General features: G+C 39.2%; 1 protein-coding gene across 2 annotated transcripts in view; it reads right to left on the reverse strand.

Annotated features, from left to right (window-relative positions):
• ELP3 (elongator acetyltransferase complex subunit 3) overlaps positions 1–26,884 on the reverse strand; it is a 109,038-nt gene that overhangs the window by 18,823 nt on the left and 63,331 nt on the right. For both annotated transcript variants that reach the window (XM_017884996.1, XM_017884987.1), the window contains 4 exons: positions 17,584–17,674; positions 14,962–15,027; positions 13,131–13,358; positions 11,514–11,595 (listed from right to left, as the gene is read on the reverse strand). In XM_017884996.1, the coding sequence (XP_017740485.1) occupies positions 11,514–11,595; positions 13,131–13,358; positions 14,962–15,027; positions 17,584–17,674 (467 nt within the window). The remainder of the gene's footprint in view (positions 1–11,513; positions 11,596–13,130; positions 13,359–14,961; positions 15,028–17,583; positions 17,675–26,884) is intronic.

Genomic DNA, 26,884 nt, shown 5'->3' on the forward strand with positions numbered 1-26,884 from the left:
AAAAAAAAAAAAAAAAAAAAAAAAAAAAAAAAAGAGAATAAATAAAAAAAGTAAAAACCGAAAGTTCATTCTTTGAAAAGATCAACTAGCAATGTTTACCTTAGATTGGGTTAAAAAAGAGAAGACTCAAATCACAAAAACAGAAATAAAGAGGGGGCATAACTACTTACTGTACAGAAATAAGAATTCTGTAAGAAAATACTGTGAACAACTATATGCCAACATGTTGGATAACCTAGATGAAACAAATTTGTAGAAACATATACAAACGGACTCATAAACAGAAAGTCTACATAAATCTGTAACAAGAAACTGAATCAGTAATAAAAAATGTCCCAATAAGAAAAAGCCCAAAATCAGATGGCTTTACTGGTAAATTCTATCAAACAATTGAAAAATTAATACTGACCCTTCTCAAATACTTGCAAAAAACTGAAGAGGAAGGACACTTTATAATTCATTTTATAAAAGCCAGCATTACTCTGTTGGCCAGATAAAGACACTACAAAGAAAACTTTAGACCATCATCCCCTTAAGAATACAGATGCCAAACTCCTCAACAAAATACTAGCAAACTGAATTCAGCAGCATATTAAAAGGATTATATACCACAACCAAGTGGGATTTATCCCTGGAATGCAAGGATAGTTCAACACACAAAAATCAATGTAATACACCATAACAGAATTAAGCGGGGGGAAAAAATCATACAATCAGCTCAAATGCAGAAAAAGCATTTGACAAAACCCACAACCCATTCATGATAAAAACACCCAATAAATTAGCATAGAAGGGAACTCCCTTAACATTGTAAAGGCCATATGTGAAAACTCACAGATAATAATATCATGCTCAATGGTGAAAAACAGAAACCTCTCCCCCTAAGATCAGAAGCCAGATAAGGTTGCCCATTTTCACCACCGTACTTAAAGGTTCTAGTCAGAGGAATTAGGCAAGAATAAGAAATAAAAGGCACCCAAATTGGATAGGAATAAGTAAAACTATCTATATTCAAGATGACATGATCTTATATGTAGCCAATGCTAAAGAATCCACACACATACAAAATTATTGGAGCTAATAAATCTAGCAAAATTGCATAACACAAAATCAATATGCAAGAAAAATCAGTTTATTTCTATATGCTAATAATGAACAATTCAAAACAAAATTTAAAATCTCACAATAGCATCAAAAGAATAAAATATCTTGGAATACATTTAAGCAAGGAGGTGCAAGACTGGCACATTGAAAACTACAAAACATTGCTAAAAGAAATTAAAGAAGACTAAATAAATGGAAGGCTATCCTGTGTTCATGGCCTGGAAAACTTAACATTGTTAGATGATGATACCATCCAAAGCCATATAACAATTCAATGCAATCCCTATCAAAATCCCAATGGTTACTTTTGCTGAAATAAAAACAGCCATGTGAAAAATAACATGGAATTTCAAGGAACCCAGGATTACCAAAAACAATCTTGAAAAAGAAGCACAAAGGTGGAGACTTATACTTCCCAATTACTACAAAGCTACAGTGATTCAAACAGTATAGTACTGATGTAAAGATGGACATATAGGCCAGCAAAATAGAACTGAGAGCCCAGAAATAAACTTTCACTTCTCTTTTCGACTGATTTCTGACAAGCATGTCAACAGCATTCAATGGGGAAAGAAAAGTCTCTTCACAAGTGTGCTAGAAAAACTGGATATCCACATGCAAAAGAATTAAATTAGACTCTTATATCATATACAAAAATGAACTCAAAATAGGTCAAAGATCTAAATTTGAGAGCTACAACTTTATATAAAGCCCTTCGAAGAAAACATAGAGGAAAATCTTCATGTCCTTGACTTTGGCAATGGTTTTTTAAATATAACACCAAAGACACAAATAACAAAAGATAGATAAACTGGACTTCATTAAAATTACAAACTTTTGTGCATCAAAGGAAAGTAGCAAGAAAGTGAAAAGGCAACCCACAGAATGGAAGAAAACATTTGCAAATCACATATTTTATGAAGGTCTAATATTCAGAAAATATGAAGAACTCGTACAACTCAACAACAAAAAGACAAACAATCCAGTTAAAAAAGGGGCAACAGACCCGAACAGACATCTCTCTAAAGAAGATAAAAATGACAAAGACATTCAACATCAGTAATCATTATGGAAATATAAGTCAAACCTCCCACAGAATGCCACTAGGATGGCTATAAAAAAAAAAAAAGAAAAATCTTAAGTGTTGGCAAAGATGTAGAGAAACTGAAATCCTTGTGCACTGTGGCCACCATGGGAATGAAAAACAGGGTAGTTACTGTGGAAAATAGTTTGGTGTTTCCTCAAAAAGTTAAATATAGAGTTATACAATTTGACTTAGTAATTATACTTCTGGGTGTATGTGCAAAAGAAATGAAAGCAGAACTCAAACAGGTATTTGTCCACCCTGCAATATTATTGACAATAGCCAAAAGGTGGAAACAACCAAAATGTCTATTGGACTGATGGATGATAAGCAAAATGTAGTATATATATGTAATGGAATATTATTGTGCCATAACAAGGAAGCAAATTCTGAGACATGCTACAGCACGGATGAGCACTGAAGACATCATGGTAAGTGAAATAACCCAGACATAAAAGAACAGATATTCTATGATTCCATTTCACAGAGACAGAAAATAGATTAGAGGACTGTGGGGGGAACTGGGAGTTACTAGCTTAATGGGTTCACAGTTTGTTTAGGGTGTTAAAAATTTTAGAAATAACGGTGATGGTCATACAGCACTGCAAATGTAAATAATACCACTGATTTATACACTTAAAAATGGTTAAAATGGCAAATTCTGCTTTACATATGATTTATCAACTCCCCAAATGAAAAAAGTTTTCTTACAGTGCATAAAATTTCACCATGTGTTTGTAGGGGGAGAATAAATATCTAAGGGCAGGAAAGTTCCAGAGGCAAACCATGTATCAGCCCAAAAACAGGCTTCTATGTTCCATCATCTGGAAGAAAAATATAAATGGCCAGCATGTGCACCTAAGGCATCAGGTATAAAATAGGGTTGCAAGGGGAAACAGGCGTGTCCTCATGGAAGAGAGATGGCACACAAAGGGTCAGGTGCAGGCTGAGTTTTGTTGGACCTGCCAAGCTCTGCCTAGGAAAGCGTGAGGTGTGATTGTGTTGCCATGCCTGACTATCTGAAAATCTGATACTAGGGTTGGGACAAGAACTCTTGAATTTAGGTCTACCCAAAGGGTCTATCTTTGGAAAAGGCATTAGAGGTACTGGATGCCTACTAATCACAAAGCAATGGAGATGTATTCCACCACTACAGTTGACAGCATCCAAAGATGGCTGCCTTCTCCCTTACAGAGATATAATTCACTTCCTTTCCCCTTAAATCTGGCCCGGCCCAGTGACTCCAACCAACAGAACAGGGTAGAAGATACACTGTGGTAGGCGGTCTCTAAAATGACTCCCAAAGTTCACTGCCTAGGGTATTCACAGACTTGTGTAATTCCTTCCCTCTGAGGGTGAGCTGGACTCATTAACACTCTTCTGAGATTAGGTTATAAAAATACCATGGCTGCCATCTTGAATGGGCTTGCTCCCTCTCTGATCACTCCCACTGAGAGAGCAAGCTGTCACATCATGTGACAAGCAGCCCTACAAAGGGGCCCATGAAGCATGGCGAGGAACCACAGCCCCAAGACAAATAGCTTGTGAGGAACCGATGCCTGCCAAAAACTGCACAGTGAACTTGGGAGGGGATCCTTCAGCTGCAATGGACTCTTGAGATGATTATGGCCCCAGCTGACACCTTGACTGCAGCCTTGTGAGAGATGTTGAGCCAGAGGCACCCAGCTCAGTCACTCTCAGATTCCTGATCTACAGAAACCATGAGATAAGAAATGTTTGTTGTTTCAGCCACTAAGTTTTTGGATAATTTATTACACAATGACAGATAACTAATATAGACATTCTAGGACTTCTAAGACCAGGCCTTTGCTCCTTCCTCTTAGAACCCAAGCCATTGTGCTATTAAGAAGCCCAAGCCACGTGGAGCAGACACGTGGACAAGAACCAAGCTGCTCATGTGGACAGCCCCAGTCAGAACGGAAACTTCAGACACACCATCCCAGCCAACTGACTGCCATTTAAGCCACCCCAGCTGAGGCCCTTGTCATCACAGAACAGAGATCACCTCTATACCCTGCTGAATTTCTGACCCACAGAATCATTAAGCAAATAAAATGGTTGTTGTTTGAAGCCACTAAAATTTGGGGTGGTATGTTATATAATAATAACCAGAACAAACACTAATTATTAGGATTTGCAGTGAGGCAACAGATCACACATGTAGAGATCTGGGGCATGTGGACTGCTTTACTGAACCCCAGCAATTTATTCATGAATGGTGGACAAGTGGACAGTGGTCTGCTTAGGGACTAGAGGATGGGGTGCATAAGGAAATGATCCCATGGCCACAAACTACAATTCTAAGTCTAACAGGCACTGTCTTAGAAATGTGAGTTGTTGGTCAGAGACAACAGCTTAAGCCAGGCCAACTAAAGAATAAGATATTCCTTGCATGTGTTCTGTTGGAATCAGAAATCTCTAAACTAAAAGGCTCCACAAAACTAGTATCTTGGTTGCTGCTAAGGAAGGCAGCACCAATATTTTCCAGCATTATTCAGTAATACCTGTTCACCCAAAGAAGAACCTGCCAAATCCCTGCCTCTAACAGATCTAAAATAGAAAAGCTTTATCAAATTGAGTGAATTAAGGCAATGACAAATATTTAGAGAAAAGAACAGTACTATTCATATTAAAGTTACATTGATAAGAAATCAACATTGCAACAAAATATTAAAACAGACTTTCTGAGAGACAGCTAGTAGTGAGTAGTGTAGGGCAGGCTGCTTGTGGAGAGGGCTTGCTTCCTCAGAAAAAAGCCTGTGAAGTGTCTAATTTTAAATAAAGGTAGTCATTCATCTCAAAGCTCCCAGACCTTTCAGGAATGTTATTAGGAATCACATGATATAACCCTATTCCTCCAAAGCAAAAGCATAAGACCATCATTCCCTATATCCATAAACTAAGAGGAACAAGAATGGGAGAAAGTCTACAAATGTGTTGTGTGTCCACACTGGCAAGGCTGGACTTCAAGATCTCAATGTGCACACTCTGAAACGTAAGAGGATGGACTGCATGAACCTGGGATTAGCAACGGCATTTGCCAAATGCTGTTCTTCAAATGCCAATCAGCCACTCCAAATCAGTATCACTAGCTTCTGCCTGAAAAACGTCACAAAAAGTCAGTTGCCTCCAAGATCCAAACAGTAGAAACTCATTAGTGCCCTCTTCAATAATATTCAAAACATGTGTACTAATTAACATAGTCTGTGATGCCAAGTGAGAGATGGTCTGATGCACTTGATGTGCGGTGTACTACAAACTGGTACCTGACTCACCTTCAAATGAGTAAATGTCAAGTCATGGAATACAGATTCCTGGGAAGAGCTACGCAACAATGCTGCCACAGTGCAGCTGCAAGACACCAACTAGCAAACATCTAGCTAATTCATTACCTAGCAAAGTAGTATTCCATGTCATCAATTCCAGTCTGATTAATAATGATGCTGAAATTGAGTTCTTATAGTAAAGAAATACTTTATGTTGTATCTATTGTCTTTAAAAAGATATTAATAATGATTTTAAAAATACTACTGGTACACCAAAAAAGAAACATATATGATCATTGTTAGAATACCGAAATGGAACAGAGGAATATACAAAACTCAGAAAATGTACATTTAATTAGGGGACATTTAGGGGATAATTTGTCACAAAGATAAATGATGTAAAGGACTAAAGCACAGAGTACAAAAGGGCAAACACTCTTTCCCCTCCTTTCTGAGAAGCCCTAGACTAACACGTGCAGGTGCCACAAACTGGTCTGCATTTGGCCGGCTTCCTGTGTCCATTAGCAAATAGACACGCTACAATGAAGAAATGCTTTTCTGGGCATTTTGGTAAGGATTATGAGTCCATTTTCAGACAAACCTAGTTATGAATGTACACTTCTTTTCAACCAGATTATAATGCAAGGAATAAAACTACCTTCACCTGAAACTGAGGGAGATTTGTAGTAGCCTGGGAGACAGGTGAAGATCGAATAAGTAAATCTCAGCCATTTGTAGTTTAAATGTTTCAACAAAATAACTGCTATTTTCTGCCCACATACGATTTTATTAATCAGTGGCTCTGGCAAACAAGACCATTAACTGTAGCCCTAGAAAGCCATATTAGATTGTAGAAGGCACAGGTACATTTATTTTCTGACCAGGAGGCACTGTGATGTAGTTTTAGGGTCATATAACTAAGACCTTCGTGATTAAGGATGATTTCATCTCCATAGTGACTCGTTTAATCACCCTATATTTAAATTCTTCTCTCCTCTCCCCTTCTCTGGCTTTTTAATAGATTTAAACAAAATGGCTATCAGTCTCTGACTTCAATGATTTCTGTCATCGACCATTCAGACATCTTCCTCATTTCTCACCATCACTGTGCGATCCATTGGCCTTGTACAATTCTTGGCCAATGGCCATATTAATTTTCTACTTGAAAGGACACAAATAGAATAGTGCTTATGATGAAGGTAGTCAGAGGAGCTTGGGGAATAGCTGGTCATCTTGCTGCATAGCAATTAGCTTGGCAAACTGAAACAGTCACACGATTGGATCTGATACCTAGCCAAAATTGCCAGAAGAAAAAAACTCATTCTGTTGGGGGTGTTAAATGGCTTTTTAAACAGTGACTATTACAGTTATATTTGCCCTTTTAGAAATGGTACAGGCAGTGTGACATCAGAGATCTCCGTTTCCATGGTGATTATTAGTGATGGCATTTCAGATGTTGTGGTTAGCTTCTCCAGTATAATTCCTTGCACTTTATATCGTAAGAGAGGAGACACAAAAACTGCTCATGTTAACATTTTTAAAGGAAAGAATGCTGATCATCCAAGTAGATAAACATCATGGTTTCTGAGTAAATATAATTTGTTAACCTTGAACAGATGTGTGTTGACAGAAGATATATGGGTTAAGCTGGCAAATGATACCACTTGGAATTAATAGGGACTAATTAATTGCTTAGATATTTGGCAGCAATTAGCTGTTATTTTTTGCCTACACATTATTTTATAAACTGGTGGTTCTCATAACACTGATTTGTCCATTTTTATATGTAAAAAAAGAATATTTTCTTACTGTGAAGTAATTATTCTTGAGTTACGAACTAATCTGCAGTCTAAGTTGGGAGAAAACTTATCTTCCTCTGCAGTCAAAGACAATCAATGAGGGGAAGGTGGGTGAGTTTCCCATAGCCCAACACGAACATTCACGCAGGGCAGGGTGACATTTCACACATCTTCTTTTTTCATACGTCTCTTCATTTCATACGTGACCCCTCAACACACGGTGATTTTGATGCTGATGAAACTGAACATTTCATTTTTACTTTAATTTTCACATTTAGAGTTGATGGTTCACTTTAAAACACAGTTCACTAAGAAAAAAACAGAATAAACCTAAAGGCCTCTCTTTCAAGAAATTGCTTTGTTTGATTTTGATATGCGAGAAAGTTTTCCATTTTCTCATGTAGCCATAAAGGTAGTCATCTTTTTAAAAAGATAATCTGCTATAAAACACACAGTGTATACCTATAAACAAAGTCTATTGAAGTAGCACAGATAAAAAACCAATTTGTTTTTAAATACAGAAAAAAGAATACCCAGAGTCTTTCTATAGTGACTCAAATCAGATCTACTGTGTAGCTCATAATATTGTTTAGAGGCTGAATCCAAGATTATAAACCCAAGTTACAGAGAAAATCTGCTGGCAAGATGAAGGGAAGTCATAATGAATCAAAATTCAATTAAAAAAAATTCTACCTAAATGCATTACTCTTACACAAGAATAAACAAAATGATAAATTATTCTGTCTTTCCCTTACTCAAGCTTACTATTTATGCCAGGACAGAACATCTAGGCCACCACTGTGTACAACTTACACAAAAGCCTACATACCTGGAACAAGGATAGATTTACAAACTGAGGACAAGGTTGGGAAAAAAGTAAACACTTAGGTCAAACAGTATTGCCAGTTGTGACCTAAGTTAATAGGCATTCACAAAGCCTAGGATTAATTACCTACGGGAAACTATCACCATTTTCATCAGCAAACACCCAACTTACAATGAGACTGATATCTATTACTGATGAAATTAGAGTCTCTTAATATGGCACAGAAAAGGTCCCACCTACAATTTAATCAGGAAAACATAACTGGTCATGTTGAGAACTAAAGAAGATACTAAGGGGTAGAATTCTAGAGTCAGAACTGTAAAAGATAACCACATCCATTTTTTTAAAATAAGGAAATAAAGGCCCATGGAGAGCAAGTAAAATTATCTAGATCACAAGAAGAGCTACTGGCAAAGCAGGAATGGAATCCTGGCCACCTGTCCTCCCCACCCCCATACCCCACCCAAATCAGTGCCTCTTCTCAGCTAATCCAATGAGGTAACGTTGACAAAATGCAGCCCACAGACACCAGCACTATCATAAAGAGATTTTCATTCTAAGGATTAATTTATGGAGAGTAACTATTTACAAAAAACTAAAACACATGTACACGCACTGTACTCATATCAGAGAAACCAAAGTCAAAATGCAAAAACCGGAAAAACACAACATTAAAAGCATGATATAATAATAAGCTCTTCACATCTGCCCTCCTTGAAGTTCTGAATAATGGACTAATTTCTCCGGCATCTGATTCAGAAACTTACACAGAACAATAATAGATTACTCAATTGGAGAAATAAAAATGCATCATCCAGACGGCAAGTGTTCTTAGTTCTTTCATTTGAAGGGTGACCAGTGCTTAAGTCAAACAGAAAGTCCAGGCTTATGTAGTTTTCCCTATAGAGAGCAACAGTGGGGCTTCTAGGCAGGGTGACAGGAAGTAATGCTTATGGCATCCTTCCTCCTGAACTCACTAAAGTCCCAAGAAGGCATTCCAGAACTGTTCCTACAGAAACCCACTGGCCAAAAGCAACCCCCTGTATAGAAATGAAGTAGATCTATCATACCAGCCGACAAGAGAAAGGTTCTTCCCTGTTAATTTGAGCAAGTCTCTTCTTGTTATTTGAGAAACTCTACATGCAGATGATCTGAAATTGAGCTATTATTTAGACTATGATAAAAAGCTAGGGAGATAGATACGCCAGAAAGAGGACAGATGCCGATTTCCACTTAGAAAATGGAAATCACCCTGCTCATAAAAAGCAGAAACTGAGGCTCTTATGAACAACTGGATATGACCTCAGGCAAGTCAGGGGTCCTCTCTGCATGCAACATTGTAAAAAGACACAGATGTCATGAAAGCAGATGAAATAATGCAGAGCAGTGATAGAATATGCATGCTCTTCAGTTTTAACGTTGATTAGGTTCCCACAGACATCAGAAAGTCGCATGACTATTATCAGACTCCGGGAGTGCAGCACTGCCAGGATCACAGAGCGTTATGATTATCTCAGTGACTGAAAAGAGAATACACTTGAAAGAGAATACTAAAGTCTTGCTTGTGTATAAAGTGTGGCCGTAGGTATAAAGTGACGGCACAGGTATCACCTGGGAGCACAGGCCCCACCCAGGCCCACTGAGTCAGAGTCTGCATTTTAGCAAGATCTCCAGGTGATTTGTAAGCACACTGAAGTTTCACAAGCACTTTACCAGAACAGTGACAGTGCTCTGACAAAAGGGGCCATGGAAATTTCAGGTGTTATCAACTCTACACAGATGCACGTGCAGAGGGGTTCCAAGTCAGTCGGGCCTTTGCCTGGTACTTCTGATCAACCACAGGTTAAACAGTTGAGAAGTGAACCTTTTTTTATTACAGGTAACAGTACCAATCAAGTGAGCCTGGTTTAGTTACCTCTTCTTTCTGTGAAAGATAACAGAAAAAAAAAAAAAAATAAAGCTGGACATGTTTTAAAAAAAAAAGCTTTTAGGAATCTGTCTAGATAATGCCAAAAACCTCAACCACACTAAATGATTATAAGTGAGCCTGAGTCATTACATTTTCGTAATTATAATAATTAAAACCCGAGCATAGGTATTGATTTACTGATTGGCAATGACTTATTATTATTATTTTTTTAAAAAAGCCTCATTTCAACTTTCATTTTCAGAAGAGATGATGTTCTCAGAAGGCGTATTTGAGCTTTAGGAATGTTGTAGTATTGGAGTGGGAAAACAAACATGCTGGGTGAAAAATAACCTACATTTTGATCATGGCTCTCACCCTGTTAGCTTCTACTGGGAACAGCGATTTCTGTAAGGGTACACTACGGAACAGCAGATGTGAAAGGGATCTATGTCATTTCTTGCTCCACTCACACACGCTGTACTGGGTTTTCCTTTTCATGCCCACTTCCCCAGTGACCTGCTGTCCTAGGTAAGAAATGGGGAAGCTCCTGATGGGGTTCAGAACACACTACCCCAAAAGACGGTGCCTTGGCATACTGAGTATCTTAAGGTGAAGGAATCAGAAAATGGCGTATGCAGGAAGGACCCTCTGACCTTCCCCTTTCTTCTCCCCTGACACAGGTCATGAGATGCTTATGAGGGAGGTGCCCTCACACCACCTGGAGCAAACAAACACCTTCACCTCTGAAGGCAGAGGGGTACCTTGAGGAATCAAAATGAACAGGCCTTGCTAAACATCCCCATTTCTCACCCTTAGCTCTTACTCCTGTGTCATGTCATATTTTTTCATGACTTTGCACTTGTATAAAAACACTCAGGTTCAGCCATTTCTTAGAGTCTTTATTTCCTTATGAAGGCTTTCCTGTTCCATAAAATTTATATGCAATAAATGTGTACGCTTTTCCCCTGTTAATCTGCCTTTGTCATTTAATTTTCAGACCCAGCCAGGGACCCTAAGAGGGCTGGAGAAAACTTTTTTACTCCCAAACAGGGGAAAGCTGTTCCCCAGGATCGAAGTTACTGAGAAGAAAATTGAAAGAGCAGGAATTTGGCCTTTAAACAGCTTGTACTGGCAACTGAGGTTCTATTTTAATTTCTGAACAATAGTGATAATCTCCACAATAGTGAAACACACGCAAATTCCATTTCCTCAGATACAGTAACTGAGCACAGCACAGGGAGGAAGCAACCACGCTGAACAGTGTGACAGAGTGCAGAAGAGGGGATATGGGTCACTGGTCTTGACTCTCAGAGGGCTCAGAAAGCTCTATTCCACTAAACTGCTTTTGTAACTTTTGTTTGAGCACAAGTCCTTCGCCAGTCAGCTCAGCTCAATTTTGAACGTAATAACCATCAACAGGGGCAAGAGGGTACCAACATAGTTTTCACTGTGGTGCCAAGTTCAAAATGGGAAGGAATCATGAACTTCGCCCTCCCCCATTTACCTGATATCACAGCAATTTTCCCAGATCCATGTTCTTCTCTAGCTATTCTTTCTGCTTCCTCCATCAGCAGCATGCCAAATCCCTGCACAGAGCAACAAAGAGGAGTGGGAATTAAAAAGGAAGGCAGTTCATTAAGAGGGGTCCATAAAACAAGAAGGCTATATACTTAAGTAGTTGCTAAAATCTGTTAAAATAAGAGTGAAAAAGCCCACTTATGGGAGTAAGGAATAAGAAACCATTCAATCATACCAAAGGTATACTGTAGTAGACAATTGAAAAAGGCCTAACTTTCGAACAAGAGCTACCAAAAGGCATTTTGTGGATGATGTAATCTATTCACAGGAAGACAGTAATTCCCTCTCAAATTTTGTCTCTTTTTAGGTAAGTTCTAGGCAATCTCTAAATGATGGAAGTCTGGGGCAATATGTCTTTAATTTCTTAGTCACCTCTCCACTTTTTTTTTTTTTTTTTTTAAGATGGAATCTCCCGCTGTTGTCCAGCCTGGAGTGCCGTGGCTCACTGCACTGGGCGAGATCACTGTGACTCAATCTCGGCTCACTGCAACCTCTGCCTCCCAGGTTCAAGTGATTCTCCTGCCTCAGCCTCCCGAGTAGCGGCAACTACAGGCATGTGCCACCATGCTCAGCTAATTTTTGTATTTTTAGTAGAGATGGGGTTTCACCATGTTGGCCAGACTGATCTTGAACTTGACCTCAGGTGATCCACCTGCCTCAGCCTCCCAAAGTACCGGAATTACAGGTGTGAACCACCACTCCCAGCCACCTCTCTACTTTCTAAGAGTTGAGAAACCAGGCAAAATTCTTAAATCATCAATTTTGGAGCTTATATCATATCCACCATTAGATTTTAACACATTTTCTGGAAATTTCGAGAAGTGAGTTATTAAGGTAGGTTGTCTGGGGTTAGAATAGGGTTCCTCTATGTATAATATGGCTTAACCTTAAGAAGTGTTTCATAAACGTTTTCCCATCACCATCTAACCTGATTCCACAATAAGTGGACCCATATGAGATTGCCAGTATTAGACAATTTCTTACTTTCAAAAATACTAACTGCAGGCCGGGCGCAGTAGCGCATGCCTGTAATCTCAGCACTTTGGGAGGTCAAGGTGGGTGGATCTCCTGAGGTCAGGAGTTCAAGACCAGCCTGGCCAACATGGTGAAACCCCATCTCTACTAAAAATACAAAAATTAGTCAGGTATGGTGGTGCACACCTGTAATCGCAGCTACTAGGGAGGCTAAGGCAGGAGAATCACTTGAACCAGGGAGGTGGAGGTTGCAGTGAGCCAAGATCATGCCACTGCACTCCAGCCTGGTTGACAAAGTGAGACTCCATCTCAAAAAAATACCAATTCCATGTGGTTCAATTTGTTATGTTCCAACTGACTGAATCTCAGTTTGTCCTTTCCTCCCAAAAGGATACAATCTGGGGAGAAAACATCTCCGAACAACTAAAACACTGGCTCCTCTGTTTCTATGCTTCTCTTTACCCTCTCCTCCTCCTCTGTCTCTTCCTCCTGTCTTCACCCCATTCCTTTTCTCTTTTCCTACTTGGGCAGTTTCTTACAAGTCAAATAGAAATGGAATACAGGATACCTGATGCTGAAATTTGGTAGGATCCCGGCTGCTCACAGGGACCACACTTCCATACACATGCAGCTCTCGTACTATAGAGACACCTCCACCCAATTCGAAACGGAAAGTTTCTTCTGAACACTTGCGTAATCGTAGGAGGCCAATCAAAATGTCTTGATCTGGGTCTTCGTATGACAAGAATGTTTCCCAGCCACCATTTGCAACATAATCTCTCCTTACCAGTTCAACCTGTTTAGTAAAAAGCCACAAAAAATATTATTCAAAATTAAAGAACCAAATTCATTTTTGTAATTGTATGTATTTATTTAGGTTAATATCTAGTTAGGGATAAGGAATGAATAATCACTAATTATGTTTCTTTTTACTTGTCTACTCTCAAATAGCACCAAGATTAAAGTTCATACCTTGTTCATGGACTATTATAAAAGGAAAACAACTGTATAATTTCACAAATACTTGAACTTCATTAACCTTGAGACTCTTACAGAGATGCAGCTCAGTAAAGGCTTCCACGCATTTGACTCCCCATGAAGAGTCTCTAATGTAAAATTTCAAAATCCGTCACATGCGTAGCTCTCAGGAGCACCCCTTTGTCTCAAAACTGTCAGGTGCTCAATGGTTTGGGTTTCACCTTCTAATCTTATCGTCTCCACTGAAACCTACCTTTGGGGAAGAAAAATGTGATGCTGGTCACTGGCACCATGATGAAATTTCAAGGAATTATGGCCTCCCACAGGGCACTTAAAATATTATGCATAATTTTATGGGATAAAAATGTTAAAGAAAATTCAATCATGGAGGGTAGCTTTTGGGGAGAGGCTTTGTGGTAGCAGTCTGCACAGGCTTTTGGCTCTTCAGCTCATTGTACAAATGGCTCTTGTACTTTTCCTAAATAGAAGCCATATGTAACAATATCCATGCACAGAGAAAAGTATACACATGGACACGGCCACACGCAGAAACACTCGGTAGATGAGCAGATTGTAACCAGAGCAAGGTGAACAATTCAGACTAACACATATTCCTTCTCAACAATGTTTGCTAAATAACTGAACTGCACAAGAATTTGGCAAATTGTGTTGGATCTGCTTTTTCTCTCAAAAGGTCCTACATGTGAAAAATGTCAATTAACTAATTCATGCTGAAAACAGAAACATCAATGCAGAGATCATCTATTCCAGCCTTTCTCAAATGGGGCTCCACAAGAGAATCAAATCCTACAGAAAATTTGGCATACAGTTAGACATTATACAAGTATAAGAGAGAAGTTAATTCATTACATACCATCAATGCCTTAAGGCATTATGCTTAATTTTTGTGGATCCTGTGGATAAGGGCTGATCTATTCATTTGCTTATCACCATTGGGCAACAGCTGAATAGTTACACACAAAGAGAGAAGCAGATCATACTACACACTTCCCAAATGTAGCCTGTAGTCACAGGGGACTATTTACAATTGAATTAATCAAAATTCAATAAAATTAAAAATTTAGTTCCTCATTTGTACAAGCCACATTTCAAGTGCTCAACAGTCACCACCATATGGGATACTGGATAGCCCAGATCATAGAACATTTTCAACACTGCAGAAAGTTCCATTGGACAGTGCTAATCTAGAATGAGGTTCAGACTTCGTTTTCTTAACCTGGCTCTTCTAGAATTCTCCTATTTGGCTTTCATGGTTTGACACCGGTATCTAATCCTCGATTAGTCTCTGCTCTTAGTTATTCACTTCTGGGGCTCTGTCCTTGGTTAAGAACATGTGGGCGCAGGGTTGGCAAAGATCTAAGGACAGTACCTAGGCCCTCTAAGACATTGAAGAGACTAACCTGGTATGGCCGTACTTTGTGATGAATTTCTTGGATTCCAACTTCTCTGGTTCTCACATCTCGACACTGTCAAAAAAAAGTGGCGGAGCAGGGGGAGGGCACAAATATAAAACTGGTAAGTAATTCAATCTTTATTTTTATTTAAACCTCTCCACCAAACCCTGGGCTCAAAATTAAGTTTGCACATAACTTATAATGAGATAAAAGAGCTGAATTTCAAAATAAAACCACCTTTAATCAATCTGAGGATAGGGGAAACCAGAATAGGAATGTATGAAGTAGTACAGTATTGCTTTTAAAATAAATTTAGAATTCAAAAAAGATCAATATACAATATAATCTTAGCAGTAAAGAATGTAAGTCACAAGAGTAAGAAACAGGTTTGCCTGGGTGATATAACTATCTGAAAGTACAATCCAGAAGTATGTATATAAACAGTAAAAAGTAAATTCCTAAATTTTTAAAACCTTCTCCATTTTATGGCAGTTAACATTTTAGCATCACCATATTTGTATCATTTTAGGAATATCCAAAAGTACATGTTGAAGATGGCTTTTTTTTTTTTTTTTTTTTTTTGCAAGAAGGGCACTGTGGAAGAAAGGAAGGGAAAGAAGAAGAAAGGGAAGGAGGGAAGGAGAGATGGAGGGAAGGAAGGAATGAAGGAAGGAAGGGAGGGAGGGAGAAGGAACCTAGAGCTGTGTATTACATACTCTGAAGCACAATCACAAATGGCTCTTTGAATATCTGAGGAGGCATGGAGCTGCCTACAGACAATGCCAATGCAATGCCTGGTCTGCATGGCCAAGCATCTGTAATGTGGCTCTCACTTCTATTCTACGACCCACAGTGCATGCTACGCTACCAGACATTTACAATTACACAGTCCTTTTCATTATTATAAATCCTTGTAATTATTCAATTATATATCCTATGGTGTATTTCCCCCTTACAGAACAAACCATAAACATTTTCTTCCACTGAGAAAAGATCACTGTGGGAAATTTGATGATGTCACGTAAGCTTTTCTACTAATAGTATATTTATGAAGGACTGCCATACATGTATATAATTCCAAGAGAAAAATAAGAGCTCATTATTCAGTGCTAGAAAATTAAAGCTACTTCTACAACCCAGGAACTGCTCAAGATAATGCTTTGCTGATGTGGAATCCATGAATTCCAGTAAACAAAAACTGTATAGCAGACAAAGATGATCAATCTCGGTAATTATTAATCTACTGAGTGTAGCTGCTGTCCTTTCACTACAGTAGTTCTATATAGTAGCTAGCATGGGAATGTATTACTGTTCCATGTTCTTAATGAACACCTGCATGCTGTTTCTTTTTTTTCTTTTTTTTTTGGCATGCTTTTTTAAAGGCAGAGTTTGGTGTGTGCTTATTTTCTGCTCAAGATGTTGCCTCTAGGAACTAGATATATTTTGGCTATGACTGAATTCCAGCCTTTGGACTCAATCCTAGCTTACTTTAACAGAGGCTAACAAGGCTTATGAGGGGTGAGGGTTAAAGAAGATGGATGGACAACGAGATTGTTGGGATAACCAGGCCAGGTCAGTCACCTTGACCTTCTTGAAGGTCAGTGGCCTTCTTGGAGGCGAGAGGAGATGGAGAACATGAACAGCTTGAGTCTGGGAGGCAAAGCAGGCACACAATTTTGTTTGGTGCCATTAATTACTACAAATGCATTTGCTATTTTTCTGGAACATAAAATTCTTCACTTTTTTTGGGTAGAATATGCCAATAATGTTCACAAACTCTCCCTTGAACAATCTGAAAAATTTTCTCCATAATAATTTGAGTGAGAGAATAAAATGTCTTAGGGAAGTCCACAAACACCATATGCAATCCTTGGAACAATGTCTTTCAAAGTGGGGCCCACATCTGAACTGTGCATGAGAACCATGTACCTAGTGCTGGATAACAGATTGGTCCCATCCCAACCTACTGATCCAGAATCTCTGAAGGCAGAGCCCAGGAGTCGGCCCTTGTTCTCAACACCACTCCTGGTTTATTCCTTTAGCAGCTCTAAGAAGTTCCTGAGTACTGGAGTTTCAAACCTTCCTGTGACTTAACAATTTCCCACAGAGACTGTTAAGTTGCAGGTTCTTGGGCTCTTTTTACATCCTGGGCCAGCACAGAGGGGATACTTAGTAAGTATCTGTGACCAAAGAAGGGATTTCAATGGCCAGAGGGATGGGAGACTGGTATATGTGGGGCAATAGCAGTTTTGGCAATTATTTCATGCCCATAATCCTTGTCTTTTCAAATGATTATACTTTCTTCTCAGGAATCACATCTTCCTTTTCTTCAGTCAATAACTGAATTCCTAATACTTCAAAAGAAAATTGTTTTAAAACTGGAATGGAGCACGCAGTTGGCAATCTGAGCAGGCAGAAGAGAGCAGAAAGGAATGAAGGAACAGCAGGCAGCCTCTGCACCACTGGCTTCAGCTCCGACATGGTCCAGTGACTATGCCTTCAACATCTGGGGACTTTCTGACCTGACCCGCAAGTCTAGTTTTAGGGGTGATAGCAGCAAAGTCGTTTAGCGTTTCAGATTCCTCTTTTTCTCAACAGCTGTGGCCTGACCACCATATTTGCTCGTACCTGTATTCCGAGGTCTTTCATTCTTGCAAGTGCCAGCTCTCTCAGGTTACCATGCTCTACTCCTGAGCTGACTAAAGGCATTGGAATATCCCTGTACACAGGAGAAAAACATAAACTGTTGCAAAATAGAAATCATTCTCCATAGCAGTAAGGCAAGGACATTAAAAAAATAAAAAAGAACAAAAACAAAAAAGCAAGAAATTTATGAATCTGACCAGGAAATCAGAGGCAACGCCTCCTAACAAGGAGCTTCTCTACGCCTCAGCTTTCTCATCAAGGAAATTATGATTTCCCCTGACCTTCAGGGTTTCTGTGAAAGGCACCTGATTGAAATCACTTTATAAGACTACAGAGTGCTAAACAAATGTCTGAATGCCCAATAACCATTTGTAAAGATTTTTTGAGTAAAGAGACATTTGTACCAAATAAATCAAGAAATAAATTTTTTCCTTTAAGAAATTTGTTCAACAATGTAGCTTACACTTTCCCACACAGCTGCTGAATGACAAGTAACTGGGATGCTCAAAAGCCTGCCTTAGCCAACAACTGGTCTCAAAGAATAAATCTTTTTTCCTTGTTTCTCAAAAATCTAAGTTACAAGTGACTATGCATTAGAGGAATAACAGCTTGCCTAAAGATAGGAGGAAATAAAATTTGTTTCCTAGCATTAATACAGCATAAAGTGCCAGGCATCAAGGAAACTTCCATCAAGAGCTGAAGTTTTATGAGTTCCATTTTAGTTGCTCCAACACTCTCCTCTAGATAAAAATCAGTATCTAAAGATAAAACAGTTAGCAAAATCTGAAGTAAGAATATGCTCCGCACATCTGCTTCCTATTCAAAGACAAGTCTCTAATTTGTTTTGTCTCCTATGTGGTTGATCAGAGGAAAGATGTGGAGAATATGCCAATTATTTTTTCTTCTCATTCTGCTTTTGAATCAACTTGAGTCTTTTTCTCCTCTTTTCACTTATCCCTTCAAATGTTAAATGCAATTAGCTAATTCATCCATTTGATTTTAATAAGATATTCCTCCAGCAAAAGTATCAAAAGCCAACCAATTAGCTTTAAAAGCTATACAAATAAGTCTGTTAGGCTCTGGAAGCCAGGAGAGTTGCCATAAATACTCTATAAATCAAAGATAAGTCAAAATTCTTTAAGGCAAAGACACACTGGAGGGTTCAAAGTGAGAGTGACATAAAATGTATATATTACAGTGACCAGAGTTTGCATATATGGCTTACTTACAGTTTTTGGCAAAATAAATTTCTATCTTTGAAACTATAATTTTCTTAAAATCAAATACATTTTAAAATTAGTAATCAGGTGACGCTAAATGAAAGCTATTAAAGTAAAAAATATGGTTGATTTTGGCAAGGAACGTATGTATATTTTAAAAATTTTACTGTTTCAGATTGTACAAGCCAAACATAAAGTCTTCCAAATGCCCTTTTTTACCCTAAAATAATTTATAAAGAACTCACAAATATATAAATTATTAAATATATGGCTATACATTATATATATACACATATAAGAAATACATAAAACTTAAAATTTAAAACATTATCATACATGGCACAAAATTAATCTGATAAAGTCAGTGGCAACCAGTGTTAGTGCCCATTACATGACAAATACATTTAATTCTTGTTATCCATGATAGTTATGCTGTTGTGAATGCTGAATTAGTGAATACTAAAGCATTGTCCACAGGGGATATACAGGGTTAGGTTCCTGTGAGCCCCTAAAACATCTTCAACTGATCAATTCATAACCTTGTTTGATGCACGTTTCTGTTTAAAGGCACCTTATTTAACATCTAGCTGATTCATTAACACTGAATTCATGGCCACAGCACTATAACTCATGGACAGCGCTATAACTCAAAGCAGCTTAACATATGCAATTTGTCTAAGGCACACAACAGCCTTCTTGCATTTAGGAACATGAGATAGCATCTCAGGACTACACCTGGGGCAGCGCTCCTCTCTATGTCCTTAGTTAATTAAGAAGAAAATGAATGAAGAGGTGTGGGATACCATGGATGGCTGGACATGGGAAGAGAGCAGAGGCCTAAAGGTAGGGCCTCTGTGGGTTGAAGGATGACTGTATGCAGAAAACTGATCACTGAGAAGTTAATTATCCAATGCATCAAAAACCAATTAAAAAATCTCAAACCCTTAAAAGAAGCATCGATTAAACTCTCATCAGCTCTGTTACCATAGGTAGAAAACATGGTTTTAAAGAGTCTCCTTTGTAGAACGGACTCAGAGGAGATAATCCAGGACAGCGATGTGTAAGAGACCTGCCCATGGAGCCTACCCAGCCCACAGAAGGAGCTGCAGAACCCATCTCACAACCAACAGGACAACTTCCCTCCATTAGCTCCCCAATCATAAATGATGCTGTTGTTCTGCTCTTATCCGACTGCCATTTCCCTACATCCAAATTAAACTTCCCTCCCTATCTATAAAGAAAATGATTTGCTTATTAATCCATACGCACAACTTTATACTTGCTCTTTTCACTAGCACACAGAATTCAAAGAACTGGTCTAATTTCTAAAAAGCATACTTTGAAACTTGATAGGGACAAACGTGGACAGGTATTAAACACACAGAATTCATTAATCTGATAAGTGGCAAAGGTAGAAAACGTTAATTAAAATTCATCTAGACAGACTGATAATTTACAATCATAAAAAGCTGAGGCACTTTGGAGCTTTAATTTGATATCAGGGGAAAAAATCAGGCCCTTCTTTGGTACACTAAGTTCTCTACTGGCAAATGACAATTTGGTTAGGCAGACCCTGAGTATGCCTCATTATGGAAATGACTAAAGTTTGTAAATGACATGTGAACTCCACAAGGATTTTCTAGGATATGACATCTGGTAAATCACCATAGTCAGAGCTACCTGGATGTTCAGTAATGGTTTCAAAACTAGGATCTAAGACCTACACATCAAAAATCATTTATGGTGCCAAGACAATTCTGTGAGAAAATAATGGTATTTTCAACAAATAGGCAAAATAATGAAACTGGACCCCTACCTCATACCATATACAAAATTTACTCAAAATGGATCACAGACCCAAATGCAGTAAGAGCTAAAACTACACAACTATTAGAATAAAACACAGAAGTAAACTTCATGCTGCTGAGCATTTTTTTTTTTTTTTAGATGGAGTCTCGCTCTGTCACCCAGGCTGGAGTGCAGTGGCATGATCTCGGCTCACTGCAACCTCCACCTCCCAGATTCAAGTGATTCTCCTACCTCAGCCTCCCGAGTAGCTGGGATTACAGGTGCCTGCCACCACACCCGGCTAATTTTTGTATTTTTAGTAGAGAGATAGTTTTGCGATGTTGGCCAGGCTAGTCTTGAACTCCTGACCTCAGGTGATCTGCCCGCCTTGGCCTCCCAAAGTGCTGGGATTACAGGCATGAGCCACGGTGCCCAGCCACTGCTGAGCTTCTTACACATGACGCCAAAGCACAAGTGACAAAGGAAAAAGATAGACTACATCAAAATTAAAGATGTCTGTGCTGCAAATCATACCAATAAAAAAGTGAAAAAACTCACAGAATGAGAGAAAATATATGCACATCATATATCTGATAAGGGACTTGTATCTAGCATATATAATGAACTCTTATAACTCAGCAACAAAAAAACCTAAGTGAAAAGCAGGCAGAGGAGGAACTTCCAGTTTCTAGTTCTGCCTTTAAGGAGCTTGAAAGTTGCTACTCCACTCAAACAAGTAAAAGGTCAACAGTCTGAAAAGTCAACAACTCTTATTGGACCTATAAGAGGGGAAGATACAAGGTAAACTACTGCCCCAGGGCTGGAGAGACAGACAGGAAAAAAGAGGGAGCTGTGGCTTCCCAGAACAGAGACCACAGACTCCTTACTTGAAGGCATGGCTTAACAGAGCAGAGACTCCTGAGTGGAAGCTGCTGTGCGAAACCAACTCTAAAGTAAGAAAACCTGAACTCTAACTGATGCACTGCTGGAGGCTCAGACAAGTCTGAGAGTTAAAAACTCCAGATGGACCCAGTCACAGGCCAACTCCTACAATATTGTGAGATTTACCTCCAGTAGCTTGGCCAGGTCCCCACATTAAATATCAGAGAAATAAACCCTTCTGCTTCTGGCTGGCAGAGGGGAAAAGAAACCATTTTGAAAAATGACCTAGCACTACTTTTCTTAACAAGGCCTTCCCGTAGGAGAAACTAGTTAACCAGAGCCTAACTGACCTGGGGGAAGGAAATATCCAACTCCTGCCCACTCTAGTCATCCTGTCCCATTTAACGGGGAAGGAAAAAACGAGAAACCCTTGTGAAGTTCACAGTCCAGGGGCATAGGCTCAATGAAAGACTAAGACCTAATCACAGGACTAGCGAACACTTCTCCTCCCCTGTCATCTTACCATCAGGTTACTATAAGCCTATTTACAGCAATTCCTTTTACCTAGAACATTACATGTCTGACTATGAAGAAAAAATTAGAAGGCATACCAAAAGGCAAAAGACACAACTTGAAGAGACAGAGCAAGAATAAGGAACAGACATGGCAGGGATGTTGGAATGATCAGACCAGGAAGTTAAAACAACTATAATTAACATGCTGAAGGCTCTAACGGAAAGGTAGCTAGCATTTAAGGACAGAGGGGAATGTGAGCAGAAAGATGGAAATCCAAAGAAAAACTAAAAAGAAATGCTAGAGATCAAAAAATCACTGAAACAGAAATAAAGAATGCCTGTGATGGACTTATTAGTAGATAGACATAGCTGAGAAAAGAATCTCTAGGCTTGAGATATTATCAAGAGAAACTTTGAAAATGGAAAAGCAGACAACAAAGACTGAAAGAAATAGAACAGAATTTCCAAGAACTGTGGAACAATTACAAAATGTGTCACACAGGCCGGGTATGGTGGCTCACGCCTATAACCTCTGTACTCTGGAAGGCTGAGGCCCAGAAGTTCGTGAACAGCCTAGGCAACATAATAAGACCACATACCCTCAAAAAATGGAGGCACACGCCTGTAGTCCCGATTACATGGGAGGCTGAGGTGGTAGAATGGCTTGGGCAAGAGTGAGACCCTGTCTCTAAAATAAATAAAAGGTGTAACATATGTGTATAAGAACATCAGAAAGAGAAGAAACAAAATTAATATCGGAAATATTTGAAACAACAGTAACTGAGAAATTCCCAGAATTAATATCAGACATCAAACCACAGATCCAGGAAACTCAGAGAACACCAAACAGGGTGAACACCCCTAAAACCTACACGTAGGCATTTCATTTTCAAACTACAGAATATAAAAAGATAAAGAACATTCCTGAAAGAAGCTGGGGATGGGGGAAACACCTTATGTACAGAGAAAATAAAATTATATCCAACTTCCCCTAAGAAACCATGCAAGCAAGAAGAGAGTACAGTTAAGTATTTAAACTGCTGATAGGAAAAAAAACACCCGCCACCAACCTAGAATGCTGTATCCTATGAAAGTATTCTTTCAAAGGATAATAAAGGAGAAAAAAGGCTTTCTCAGACAAAAATGGAGGTTATTTGTTGCTAATAGATCTGCCTTGCAAGAAACGTTAAAGGAAATTCTTTAGAGAGAAGGAAAATGATATAGGTCAGAAACTCAGACCTACATAAAGAAAATGTTGAACAAAAATAAAGGCAAAATAAAACCTTTCATTTTTCTTATTTTAAAATGATCCAACAGAGTTTGTTCAACATAATAGCAAGGTATTCAATTATGTATGCTGCTATAGATAACTTATGTGTGTGTATATACACACATATATAGAAATGCTTACTTATGCATGTATTTAAGTGAAATGAATGACAGCGATGATACATGGGACAGGAAGGAGGAATTAGGATTATTTTGTTATTATAAGGTATCACATTACCTGTGAAGTGGTACAGTGTTATCTGAAAGTGAATTTAGATTAGTAGTAAATGCACATTGCAAATTCTAGGGCAACCACTGGAAAAAAAAAAGAAGAATAACTGATATGCTAAGGAGAGAAAACTGAATAATATATACTGCTTAATTAAAACCACAAAGGGCAGAAAAAGAATGGAAAACAAAAATAGAAACAAAGAACAAGGGCAGCAAAAGCAGTGCTTAGAGGAAAATTTATAGCACTGAATGCCTATATTAGAAGAAAAATCTTCGGGAGGCTGAGGCAGGAGAATGGCGTAAACCCGGGAGGCTGAGCTTGCAGTGAGCTGAGATCCGGCCACTGCACTCCAGCCTGGGCAACAGAGCGAGACTCCGTCTCAAAAAAAAAAAAAAGAAAAGAAAATCTAAGCTAAAAAAATCCAAATTTCCATCTTAGGAAACTATAAAATGAGTAAATCCAAAGTAAGCAGGAGAACATAAATAATAAGAATTAGAGTGGAAATTAGTGAAATTGAAACAGGAAATCAACTGAGAAACAAATCAATGAAACCAAAAACTGGTTCTTTGAAAAGACCAATAGGCCGGGCACGGTGGCTCAAACCTGTAATCCCAGTACTTTGGGAGGCCGAGACGGGCGGATCACGAGGTCAGGAGATCGAGACCATCCTGGCTAACACGGTGAAACCCCGTCTCTATTAAAAAATACAAAAAACTAGCCCAGCGAGGTGGCAGGTGCCTGTAGTCCCAGCTACTTGGGAGGCTGAGGCAGGAGAATGGCCTAAACCCGGGAGGCAGAGATTGCAGTGAGCTGAGATCCAGCCACTGCACTTCAGCCTGGGCGATAGAGCGAGACTCCGTCTCAAAAAAAAAAAAAAAAAAAAAGAAAAGACCAATAAAGAGTTGATTAGCCTCCAGCCAAGCTAACAAAAAAGAGAGGACAGAAATGCCTAGTACCAGAAGTGAAAGAGGAGACATCATTACAGAGCCCATGAACATTAAAAGGATAATAACGGCAGACTATGAACAACTCTATGCCCACAAATTTGATAACCTAGATGAAATGGACAAAGTCCTTGAAAGATACAATCTGCCAAAACTCACAAGAAGAAATACACAATCTGAATAAGACTATATCACTAGTGAATTCTACCAAACATTTAAGCAAGATTATACCAATTCTCTACAATCTCTTTCAGAGGACAGAAGCAGAGGGAATACTTCTTAGTACTTCTTAACTCATTCTATGAGGCCAGCATCCTTAACACGAAAACCAGACAAAGAACTTACAAGAAAACTACTGTCTAAGTCTGTTTGAGCTGCTTTAACAAAATACCATAAACTGTTTAGCTTATGAACAACAGAAATTTATTTCTTCCAGTTCTGGTGGCCAAGATCAAGGTACTGGCATATTCAGTGTCTGGTGAGGGCCCACTTTCTCACAGATGGTGCCTTCTTGCTGTGTTTCATATGATGGAAGGAATGAGGCAGTTCTCTGGGGCCTCTTTTCTTGAGTAACTAATCCCATTCATGAGGGCTCTGCCTTATTAACCTAATCACATCCCAGAAGGTCCCACCTCCTGATGGTAAGGATTTCAACACATGAATTTTTTATTTTTTCGTGCAAGAGGAACACTCAGATCACAGCAACTACAGACCAACATCTGTCATGAACATAGATGGAAAAATCCTCAACAAAATATTAGCAAATTAAATCCAATGTATCAAATGCATAAAAAGAATATGTTGAAACCAAGTGCAATTTATCGTAATTCATCACAACAATGAGCTAAAGCAGAAAATCTCACGATATTAGTCAATGCAGAAAGTGCATTTGACAAAATCCAACACCCATTCATGATAAAAGCTCTCAGTAAACCAGGAATAAAGGGGAACTTCCACAACTTGATAAACAGTATCTAAAAATGCCTATCGCTAACACCATACTTAATGGTATCCAGTGAGAAAGTCTTTATTCTCACTGGAAGTGTCCAGTGTTTCCTCATGACCACAGTCCATGAATTCTTGGCAGGAATACCACAGAAATGATGCCCCGTCTCAGTGAATCACATAGGCATGCTATATTGACCTGTTTCATCACAGGATGCCCTGATCAAAACTGTGTCTGCTGGTTATCTCCACCATGGTCACCATTTCCCCCTTTACATCTGAGTAATATTTCATGCGGAGAAATGTCAATGTCATGACAACACCCTGTTCCTCATCAAACCTACAACTACTAGTCTCACATCGACTGATGACTCCTGTTTCTATCACCTTTCCTATAATGGTTGCCAAATAGTGACTATTTCTACCATCCCTCCTACATTTACTAGTTGACCTTGTATGTAAGAAAGACTTTTCCCTTCTTTCCTATTTAACTATTCATTTATGTATATCAGTATAAACTTATAGATTCCTATTTTATACAAGTTTTTAACTAATGATAACATTATTTATTTTGTTGCTGACATTAGATTTTGCCAGTGGGTACCTATTCAGGCTGGTTTCTGGGTCCTTCTGAATGACCCCGTCATTCTTTGGTTATTTACTTACTCTCTGGAACAACAAGATGTTCTATGTTCATCCTGTATGTTTGCTGCCCCAGCCCTGGAAATGGTCATTTTTCCAAGCCCCGATTTCTTTTAGTGGAGAGTGGTATTTAGAATCTATGATCGGATCTGGAGCAAGATGGCCGAATAGGAACAACTCCAGTATCTAGCTCCCAGTGCGAGTGACACAGAAGATGGGTGATTTCTGCATTTTCAACTGAGGTACCGGGTTCATCTCACTGGGGAGTGCTGGACAATCGGTGCTGGTCAGTTGGTGCAGCCCGACCAGTGACAGCTGAGGCAGGGCAAGGCGTTGCCTCACCTGGGAAGGGCAAGGGGGAAGGGAATCCCTTTAGAAACTGAGACACACAACACCTGGAAAATTAGGTAACTCCCGCCCTAATACTGCGCTTCAGCAAAGGTCTTAGCAAACGGCACACCAGGAGATGATATACCACACTGGCCGGGAGGGTCCCACGCCCACGGAGCCTCCCTCATTGCTAGCACTGCAGTCTGAGATCTAACTGCAAGGCAGCAGCGAGGCTGGGGGAGGGGCGCCCACCATTGCTGAGGCCTAAGTAGGTAAACAAAGCCACTGGGAAGCTCGAACTGGGTGGAGCTCACAGCAGCTCAAGGAAACCTGCCTGTCTCTGTAGACTCCACCTCTGGGGACAGGGCACAGCTAAACAACAACAACAAAAAAGCAGCAGAAACCTCTGCAGATGCAAACGACTCTGTCTGACAGCTTTGAAGAGAGCAGTGGATCTCCCCACACGGAGGGTGAGATCTGAGAACGGACAGACTGCCTGCTCAAGTGGGTCCCTGA

Source organism: Rhinopithecus bieti, unplaced genomic scaffold (assembly GCF_001698545.2).
Source record: "Rhinopithecus bieti isolate Rb0 unplaced genomic scaffold, ASM169854v2 scaffold_315, whole genome shotgun sequence".
NCBI classification, from domain to species: Eukaryota; Metazoa; Chordata; class Mammalia; order Primates; family Cercopithecidae; genus Rhinopithecus; species Rhinopithecus bieti.